At 40.2% G+C, this 10,759-nt stretch overlaps 1 protein-coding gene across 2 annotated transcripts; it reads right to left on the bottom strand.

Annotated features, from left to right (window-relative positions):
* Positions 1–1,204: 1,204 nt before the first annotated feature.
* pofut1 (protein O-fucosyltransferase 1) lies at positions 1,205–9,320 on the bottom strand. Of its 2 annotated transcripts, none has more exons than XM_084917898.1 (7): positions 9,168–9,320; positions 8,261–8,382; positions 7,775–7,957; positions 7,492–7,604; positions 7,183–7,375; positions 5,243–5,485; positions 1,205–2,577 (listed from the first exon to the last, which is right to left on the bottom strand). In XM_084917898.1, the coding sequence occupies exons 1-7, from the start codon at positions 9,304–9,306 to the stop codon at positions 2,383–2,385; spliced, it is 1,188 nt and encodes a 395-aa protein (XP_084774024.1). In that variant the 5' UTR covers positions 9,307–9,320; the 3' UTR covers positions 1,205–2,382. The 2 variants fall into 2 exon arrangements, with proteins under 2 accessions (XP_084774024.1, XP_084774025.1); XM_084917899.1 differs by having other exon boundaries at positions 2,484–3,195.
* Positions 9,321–10,759: the final 1,439 nt, after the last annotated feature.

Below are 10,759 nucleotides of genomic sequence, written 5' to 3'. Positions count from 1 at the left end.
AACAAAAGAACTAAAAAAAAAAAAAGCCAAACTGAAAGAAACTAGATTTAAGAAGAGATTCGAGTTCAGATTGGTGCAAAAACTGTTCATTTTCAAGAAAAGGTTATGCTGTTTTAGCTTAACATATGTCTGTTATGCCATATCCGTTATCAGGTTACGAATCGTGCTCATAAACAGAAGATAAAATCATAATGTCGTGGAAATCATTAAATAATATATCCAACACATTGCTGTGGGTTAATTTCTAAAATGTATTGCTCATTTTAACCATATAATCTTAATACTTTGTGTTTTTACATGTTGGATGCAAACGGCTTTAACATAGTTGCCACTGTATGCCAGCGCACCTCTCCAACAAAGCCAGTGTTTCGGATTAACGCTGACGGACGAATAGCTGTGTCATAGATTTGCTATGGACAAACCAGGAAATAAATGCCACCAAATCTTTAATTTTCTTAACATGATACAGCTGTCTGCTGTCCCATTATTTTTGGGAAAACAACAAACAAAACTATCTTGGTTGTGCTGCAGGATGCTGTTGGGGAGCGTGTCCATTTCATTCACTTCATTCACTCTCTCTGTTTATACGCCACTATTAGAGTAGAATAAAACAGAGTTTATTTCTAATATGTAAATATAACTAAAATAACAAGAAAAAGAAAAACTTTGCAAACACACAAAGACGTGAAGTTATCATGAATATCTCTACATCCATACGTCTATACTCAAAGGAGTAGAATGAAGTTTACACTTACTTATTCCTACCTCTTTACTACAAATTCCATAATTTGCAAATCAGTGTTCAGAGTTCGACATATAATCCATTTAACTAATAGTAATCATTAAACTCTAGCTGTCTATCCCATAGTGTGCCATTTCTCCACCAATGTCTCTCTGCTCTCCTCTCTGTCACCAGCCAATTGTGGTAGATTTCCTCTCTGAGCCTGGTTCTGCTTGAATTTCCTTCCTGTTAAAATTGAGTTTTTCCTTCCTACTGTCACCAAGTGCTTGTATATTGGGCATCTTCTGATTATTGGGGATTCTTCTTAATATTATTGTTACCCTAAAACACCACAATGTGACTTTTTGTGAATTGGTGCAATATAATTAAAACTGAACTTAATGGTGCAAGTAGGATATAGTTAAGATATATTTTGTAATTATGTGAAAGCATAGTATATTACACTGAAGAATACACAAAATGTACAACTTAAAATTAACTTTATTCAGCTGCGAATAAAAAAATATCCAAGCTCACATTATGAAAAATACTTATAAAGGCCCCACATGCTTAGCCTGTTCACTGATTTGACAAACTGATTCAAAGCTAAGCTTCCAGAGGGAAGTAAACAGGCTGCTGGTCCTTCAGAAAAAAAGTGTGCATGACTTTATTGATTAAAAAAAAGACATCATGAAAAACATTTGACTTCAAAATCATTGCGTTTACCAGCTTAACATACATCGTCACATGTATGCACATCTAAATTCCCTTAAACATCAACAAAATTACAACTTTCAGTGCAGGTGTTCACATATAGATTTTGGTCCTGAGACCTTTAAACTGAGAGGTAATGTCTCCTCTTCCCCTCTCTCGAACTGGTATATACAACAGGCTCAGTTACTGTGATCTCCATGTTATGGAGGTTATAGAGGAAGGAAAGGAAAGAGCAGCAGAGCGTCACTGCTGAGTGTGCATTCACTCGTTTACAGTTTGTTGAAGGCAGTACCTAAAGGAAATGTTAGGGAAGTGGCGTGTTTTCCTCAGGAAAGGAAAACTGGCTTCAGTATGGGGAACCAAAAAAGGTTGATGCACAAACATGAGAGGGAACAAAGACATTAGAGCACTTGATGCTTGCTGTCTAATAACTTTTTTCTGACTAAATGTAAAAATGGGGAGGGGGTTCTGCTTATACTTTTAAGCCATGTTCAGCTGCCAACCCTATCCCTGTTGGTTGAAACCCTGAACATTCTGTTGATTATCTCATAGATGCAGAGCCTAAAAACTGGTATTTCAGACAGTCCTTACAGTATACATTTATGCCTCCTCATTGCAGTATAGGTTCCACTTGTGTACCACAAACAGCTCAGAGTGAATGTGTGGCTGACTAACGAACACTGTTAAAACATCTGCTAATTTAACAGTTTTTTACTCCCTAAAAAACTGTATTTGCATTATAATAGCGTTTATTTAAATAGTGTTTCCTGATAGCAGCACTCTCCATGTTTTAACACACATAACCCATTCTGAAAGTAGACATGCGTGTAGCCTTAATTTATAATCTTACTGGACACATTGTGAACCATTGTGTGACATTTGAACACTCTCTCGCCTCCTCATGACATGTAATTAGAATCAGTGTTCAGAGGACGAACGCCTGAGAATCAGAGCTCTTCTTTGGCATTTGATTTCCCCGGCTTGTCCATACCGAAGAAGGAGGAGGGAAGGCTGCGGACGTCCCGCTCTCTCTTCACAAAGGCAGAGAAGGAGGAAACGCAGTTGCCAATGAAGTGGTCAGACTGGCCTAAGATGTACAAGTCCATCTGGGCAAAGTCTGGCTGAAGACTCACCACTTTCACCTGCAGAGGTCACAGTGGAAACCACAAATTAGACGGGCTTTCCTTCAGGTCTCGCTCCAGATCTTCGGGTCTTAAAGCAAGGAAAGCTTTTGTATGTGAAACGTATCTGACTCTCAGCACTTTACAACTGACATTGTCTGTACATGACAATAACCAAGTTTGACTGCATTCATGTCTGGAATTCCTCCTCTTAGAGGTACAAAAATTGTAGCTTTTATGTATCACTTTATGGTGGAAATGTCTTTACTACAAAAAAGAAAAATACAAAATTGAAGTATAATGGAGTAAGGTCACATGCAGCTTTCAAATATTTTATCGTCCTATAGATTACATATGTAAAAAAATGAGTAGCTTTAATTCAATTCAATTCAATTCAATTCAATTCAATTTTATTTATATAGCGCCAAATCACAACAAAAGTCGCCTCAAGGCGCTTCATAGATACAGAGAAAAACCCAACAATCATATGACCCCCTATGAGCAAGCACTTTGGCGACAGTGGGAAGGAAAAACTCCCTTTTAACAGGAAGAAACCTCCGGCAGAACCAGGCTCAGGGAGGGGCGGCCATCTGCTGCGACCGGTTGGGGTGAGAGAAGGAAGACAGGATAAAAGACATGCTGTGGAAGAGAGACAGAGGTTAATAACAGATATGATTCAATGCAGAGAGGTCTATTAATACATAGTGAGTGAGAAAGGTGACTGGAAAGGAAAAACTCAATGCATCATGGGAATCCCCCGGTAGCCTACGTCTATTGCAGCATAACTAAGGGAGGATTCAGGGTCACCTGGTCCAGCCCTAACTATATGCTTTAGCAAAAAGGAAAGTTTTAAGCCTAATCTTAAAAGTAGAGATAGTTTCTGTCTCCCGAATCCAAACTGGAAGCTGGTTCCACAGAAGAGGGGCCTGAAAACTGAAGGCTCTGCCTCCCATTCTACTTTTAAATACTCTAGGAACAACAAGTAGGCCTGCAGAGCGAGAGCGAAGTGCTCTAATAGGGTGATATGGTACTACAAGGTCATTAAGATAAGATGGGGCCTGATTATTTAAGACCTTGTATGTGAGGAGCAGGATTTTGAATTCAATTCTGGACTTAACAGGAAGCCAATGAAGGGAAGCCAAAACAGGAGAAATATGCTCTCTCCTTCTAGTCCCTGTCAGTACTCTTGCTGCAGCATTTTGGATTAGCTGAAGGCTTTTCAGTGAGTTTTTTGGACATCCTGATAATAATGAATTACAGTAGTCCAGCCTGGAAGTAATAAATGCATGAACTAGTTTTTCAGCGTCACTCTGAGACAGGATATTTCTAATTTTAGAGATGTTGCGCAAATGGAAGAAAGCAGTCTTACATATTTGTTTAATATGTGCGTTGAAGGACATGTCCTGGTCAAAAATGACTCCAAGGTTCCTCACAGCGTTACTGGAGGCCAAGGTAATGCCATCCAGAGTATGAATCTGGTTAGATACCATATTTCTAAGATTTTCAGGGCCGAGTACAATAACCTCAGTTTTATCTGAATTAAGAAGCAGAAAGTTAGCGGCCATCCAGGTCTTTATGTCTTTAAGACATTCCTGCAGTTTAACTAATTGGTGTGTGTTATCTGGCTTCATGGACAGATAGAGCTGGGTGTCATCTGCATAGCAGTGAAAATGTATGCTATGTCTTCTAATGATGCTGCCTAAGGGAAGCATGTATAATGTAAACAGAATTGGTCCTAGCACTGAACCCTGTGGAACTCCATAATTAACCTCAGTGTGTGAAGAGGACTCTCCATTTACATGCACAAATTGGAGTCTATTAGATAGATATGATACAAACCACTGCAGTGCAGTACCTGTAATACCTACAGCATGTTCTAATCGCTCTAATAGGATATTATGGTCAACAGTATCGAACGCTGCACTGAGGTCTAGCAGGACAAGCACAGAGATGAGTCCACTGTCAGAGGCCATAAGAAGATCATTTGTAACCTTCACTAAAGCTGTTTCTGTGCTGTGATGAGCTCTGAAACCTGACTGAAACTCTTCAAATAAACCATTCCTCTGCAGATGATCTGTTAGCTGTTTGACAACTACTCTTTCAAGGATTTTTGATATGAAAGGAAGGTTGGAGATTGGCCTATAATTAGCTGAGACTGCTGGGTCTAGAGATGGCTTTTTGAGTAAAGGTTTAACCACAGCCAGCTTGAAGTCCTGTGGTACATAGCCGACCATTAGAGATAGGTTGATCATATTTAAGATCGAAGAATTAATCATTTTATGATGCGTTCCATTTGAAGTCAGAATATCCAGAGTCCCCAGTCTGAATTAACAACTGGAACACCACCTCAGCAGCCACACCAACCCCGACTTCACAATCCAAGATGGTGGCATGAACGTAATCAGCTGTGAGATACTGAAGCTGGGATCTGACTATCTGACTTCTAAGGTAAATGGAGTATGAAATTAGCTCCTCCCTTTAAACCAACATTTTCTAACTGGCTGCCCTGGCATGTGGGTGAAGCTTCTGGGCTCACAGCCAGCCAGATTATTTTTAGTGACTCTGTAAAGAGTTTGAAAGGTTCTTAAGTTCTCACAAACCTCCCAGCCCCTCAAGTTAGCATTAAGGACAAAGATGCCAAAACAAGCTTATGACAGACTTATGAATTCTCCACACAAGAACCCACCTTGCCTTTGAAGAGCTTTTCAATGTCCTGACTGTGCGATTCAGAGTCTGTGGCGATGTAGACAGAACGGGCGTTGGTCTTCTTTACCCACAGCTTAACAGCCCCACGAATCTCAGTTAGGTCAGGGAGACACATGGTCATAGTGAGGGGCAGGGCTTTTTGACGGTTATACCCGACGCACTGAGGGGAGGCCATGAAATGAGGTCCTGCATCGCCATTCTTCAGCAGTTTGCAGGCATTTTGCTAGAAAAGGAGACAAAGATTAAGAAGTTAGAATGTAAACTGTACAGACTATAAGGTTTGACTGTTCCCTCACAATATATGGATACAATGAGCCAAAGGGGAAAAAAATGAATACAAATATTTCATTTATCGACCTAATTTGTGTCCTTGTTTCATTTCCACATAGTTTCTTTTATGGGCTTGCTCCTCCTCTGTTGTCAGAAATGTTCCCTATAATTTTTCATGTGTCTGAGCAAACACACAAACTCCCTGAGCGGTCCCTTGGACCACTGTGACCAACAGCAGACGTGTGCACTGTTGTCACGCCAGTATCGAATCCATCCAAGTTACATGGTTTATTAAAATAATCAAATTACAGCATTTACATTTATGTTATACTACTTTTAATTAACTGCTTTAGCCCACTTACAATGAAAATTAAAAAAATCTTGTTCGTGACCTGTGTAGTATGTTAAGTAAAAATAACTTGAACTCCAATTTGGAAAACACAACTTACTTTCTTTCTTTCTTTCTTTTTTTTTTGAGTATGAGTCATGAGTATGAGTCTGGGAGACTGGGCATCTGGGACAGAGTCCTGTAACTCTCTGTCTGCAAAATACAGTATATAATGACCAATGTTGGGCAATTAATTATATAGTTACTTCTTCAAAAAAGTAACTGAGTTATGCAAACAAAGTTTTTTGCAGCTGTTTACCTAAAAATGCAGCCAAGGTGTTTTTTTAAATAAACATTTCAAACTATTTACAGAATAATCAGGTGTTCTGCATCAAATTGGATGCCACACAAATTATTTGTGCCATTCCAAAAAATAATTTCTGTCCACTATGAGATAAAGGAGAACAACAGCCTGATACCTGCAGGCCTGACAATAGGAGATGTATCACTCCTGTAACACCTCATTGTTCTGACACACACAACAAAACTATTGACTACATTACACACTAACTACACAAGATTTGCGCTAATCGTCTCAAATCTCTCACATCTCAAAACACCGCCGTCACTCCTAAAACTCCCCCCCCCTTCCTAAACAACTAGAGGGAACATTGGTTGTCAGTAGATTTTAGTCAGTCATCACTGAGCCTTGCCTTCCTTCTCTCACCCCGGTTGGGGTGAGAGAAGATGGCCCCGCCCCTCCCTGAGCCTGGTTCTGCCGGAGGTTTCTTCCTGTTAAAAGGGAGTTTTTCCTTCCCACTGTCACCAAAGACCTTGCTCATAGGGGGTCATGTGACTGTTGGGTTTTTCTCTGTATCTATTATTGTAGAATCTACTGTACAATATAAAGCGCCTTGAGGCGACTGTTGTTGTGATTTGGCGCTATATAAATAAAATTGAATTGAATTGAGCCTCAATGATGCACTGAATGAATATTCATTTACTGCTATGAACAAACCCAGATTGGGACTGAAACGGATAACCATTCACACTGACATTCATACCTATGGCCAATTTAGCTCTCTCATGAAAAACAGACTGTGCAGAGACACTTGGACCATCACAGGTATGTCTGTGATGCAGCACATGAATTCACCCAGAAGCCCACCCAACCTTCTGTTTGCAAGTGCTAGCCAATTAAGAGATCTGTGGCTCTGAAGGAAAGGGAGCTAAAACAACTCACTTTTTCATACTGAGGGGCTGCACATAAGAGAGCATGTGAATAAAACCCTCTGTGTCCAGGCTTGTCAAGCTTATCTCACCCAGTCTATGCCAATCCTCAGATGGATGCCAACATATGGCCTGGTCAGCAAGGTGGCAATGTGCTCTTCTCCCTCCTTCACCATCTTGTCTGACCAAACTATATAGCGCTGCAGGCCCACATGCTCTTCTATCACTGGAAACTGAGCTGGAGCCCCAGGCATGGCCAGGACAGGGTGCTCAAAGGGAGGAAACCTAACCCAAGAGCATGAAACAGTAGTCAGGAAGTGGAATAGTGAATGAGGTAGGTTTTTTAATGTTTTATGTCACCTTTAATAATTCTGTGTATACCTGCACCGACATGTACTCACTTCTTCATCCACTGAGGTTGGTGATAGGCACTGAAGGAAATCCCACCAAATAAGACAGACTTGTCAAAGTCCACACCGGCATAGTCCCAGAATGGCCCAAATGGGTTCCCATCCTGAAAAAATAAATCGGGATCATCTGGCCATATTAGAGTGTTCAAACAGGAGCTTCTGATCAATATACAATATATAATCTGTGGACTGTCCGTGGACCGCCAGAGGGCAGCATTTCACCTGTGGCTAATCACATTAAGCCAGATAAGGTTTCTTTTAGATTCTAATTCACCTTCATCGGGCAGGACTTCTTGTCCTTACTCCGATGGGCCGCCGTCTCAAAGCAGTAGGCATTCCTCTGTCCTGAAGGCCAGTATTTGGGGGCTAGCTTCTCCATGAAGTCCTCCAAGCTGATCACACGGTGGAAGGCAGACAAAGCCTCCAGCACGAAGAACTCGCTGTAGGGAACATGGACCTGAACAGAATACAAAAGAGTGGAATAAAACAACACAGCCACCTTCAGACTTGGTGTGTAATAGCTTTAACAAAATCACATTTGTGTTAGACAGATATGCTCTAGCTATTTATGTACATTTTTGACAAGTACCTGCTACTAAAGCTTAGGGCTGCAGTGCATGTGTGAAAAATAGCTTTATGTCATTTGTTCTGATATACAGCATGTGACCAGTACCTCTGATACTTCCCAAAGGGATACTAAAAGTACACCACACAGTACACTTAACAACAGCTTTGCTCTCACCTTGCTGCCTGGACTTACATTGGTGTAGGGGTGTGTGTGATGGCGGTACACTATCCAGGGAGGGACTGCCAGGGTTCGGTTCAACATCTTTGCAAAGGCCAGAGATCCTAGGAAGTGGTCAGCCTGGTTTCCAAAGCGACCTGAATAACATGCATAATGTGCATAAAGTTGCACTTATCTATCAGTGTAAACTTTGTGCTCCTTCACATGGCATGTGTGACATACATTTACTACAAGGAAGTTCGTTGTTTAAACAAGTTAACGAGGCATGAAAACATAACTACATTATAGTCATTTCATTGCAATGGATGGCCAAAAGCTAGGAAAACTACGAAAATGTCTGTAAGCCGCTGTTATGAGTATATATACATACACACACTTTTACATTCTTAATATCTGTTCTAAATTTACTAAATCTTATTGTTGGTAGGCAACAGCAGGTCACGGCATCGCTGTCTCGTAAGTGCATTAATGGAAGGGAAGCGTGTAGTAGAAAACTAATTTTAGAACAGATCATGCTTAATCAGCTGACAAATTTTACGGAGATGCCAACTTGTGTTTTTGCGTACAGCTCTTCTGTTGATTTTTGCAATGTCCTTGATTTAAGTAAGTTTCTTACTTCATTAGTAGTAGGAATGATTAGTATTTCTTATTTCATTAGCTCTAAGGGCTGAAAGCGCCCCTCCTGTCTGAGCATACAAAGACATATATTTTAGCTGCTCAAATGTTCTCCAAGTTCAGCATTTATTTTTATAAGGTCCTCTCTACTCAGCTTCACTGTAAAAACACTACCTCCGAAATAACAAGCACCTCCTGGGACAGCTCCTGGCTCTGTGAACTCATACATGGGCATGAAAAACTTTTGAACTCGCTAACTGTGTTACTCCGGCAGAATGAGCGCATGTAGCTACAAAGAATGATTTACCCATGCACGGGCAGTACAAAACGTAGCCATTCGCATCCCACTGCAGCTCTTCGGCAAAGGTTCGACAAGTTTGGAGTAGAAGTGATAAGAATAAACATTTTAGTGAAAGACCGTCAATGTTCTGTTGTTTAACCGCCATTGTGCTTCATGTCACATCCCACAATTCCTTGGGTTTCTTTCAAGAGTTCAACTCAAACTTTGCTGCCACCTACTGCACTGGTGCTAAAGTGCACTCCTGGTAAAATCTTTGGTCTTTATCGAACAAAGTGGGTGTATATCCAAGTAGAAAAGAAATACGAAGATCATAAAATATCAGGTAGCTATTCCTCGCAGTTTGACATTTTAGGGATTTGAAACAGTGAAACTTTTTTGTCAGATTAAAGATGTTTAACTACATATTTAACCCCATTTAGTATAAGGAAAGGGATTTCAACAATACATCTCAGTTTTCCTGTATGATGCAGAAATGCTGCTGTAGAAATGCTGCCCAGATGTAATTCACAATAATTAACAGAAAATGTATTTTTTTCATTGTAAAAAATAAAAATTTCTGTGAAAAAACAGGAACTTACCTGTGTTTTAATTATTATTGTTTATCTATTACTTAATTACTTTGGAAAGGGAGGGGGAGGATTTCTTTGGAAATGGGGGCCAGAATCAGCTTGGCCTTATGTTTGGCGCCCAGGTTCTAAAGAATTAACTCTTACTTACTAAATAAGCAACAGTAGAACCCATTTAAACATAAGCAATAGAGCCAATTTTGTACATTATTGCATCTAACTATTATTTTCTTTATGAATGACATTGGTGATTGTCTTCACATTCAGTTTTTAAAGATCAAAAAACCTGCTCTACCACCTGAGCTACAGCCACCCACAGCCACCCACTGTAGCTCAGGTGGTAGAGCAGGTCATCCACTGATCGGAAGGTTGGTGGTTTGATTCCTGGCTTCCCCTAGTCTACTTGGGCAAGATACTAATTACTCTCCGATGCAGCCATCGGAGTGTGAATGTTAGCTATGAAGCACTTAGAAAGATGTGCTTGTGCGAATGGGTGTGAATGGGTGAATGCACAAGTTGTGTAAAGCGCTTTGAATGCTCAGATGAGTAGAAAAGCGCTATATAAGAACCAGTCCATTTACCATCAACCGAACCGAAGCAGCAGCTTCACAAAACAGTCCAAACTTCAAAATGATTAAAAACTGATTAAAAAAAGTAAAATGACTCAAATCTGAACCAAATAGAAGATCCTTTCAGTTGCACAAGGGTTTGCCACAGCAGTTAGTTATCATTTGATTTGATAGTTTTATTATTTATTCAACTGTTTTATCTAAAATTTGGAATAACTAAGATGTTGCAGTGAATATGAACAAAATGTTTGTCGTGTTTGAAAAGGATGAAGACAAAACTGTTTGGTTGGCATACTTGTTGGTCTGCTGGGATTTTTACAACAATCACCTCAGAGAATGGTGTGGAAAAACAGAAAATATCAAGTGGGTGGCAGTTTTCTGGGTTAAAAATGCCTTCTACTCTGACCCATAATGGCCAGAGTGCCTTGAGCTGGTAGGAAGGCAGCAGTAGCTGAAATAACCA

Source organism: Perissodus microlepis, chromosome 20, assembly GCF_051167445.1.
Source record: "Perissodus microlepis isolate ML-2025 ecotype Zambia chromosome 20, ASM5116744v1, whole genome shotgun sequence".
Classification (NCBI taxonomy): Eukaryota; Metazoa; Chordata; class Actinopteri; order Cichliformes; family Cichlidae; genus Perissodus; species Perissodus microlepis.
This window is presented reverse-complemented; position numbering and strand designations above follow the sequence as displayed.

What these genes read in the sequence shown, in the direction of transcription:
- pofut1 (XM_084917898.1), bottom strand. Translation starts at nt 9,306, where the DNA reads ATGGCGGTTAAACAACAGAACATTGACGGTCTTTCACTAAAATGTTTA. An exon ending in ACACACACCCCTACACCAAT is followed by an intron (nt 7,958 to 8,260) that starts GTAAGTCCAGGC and finishes TATTCTGTTCAG; the next exon opens with GTCCATGTTCCCTACAGCGA. An exon ending in TGAGGATTGGCATAGACTGG is followed by an intron (nt 5,486 to 7,182) that starts GTGAGATAAGCT and finishes CTCCTTTTCTAG; the next exon opens with CAAAATGCCTGCAAACTGCT.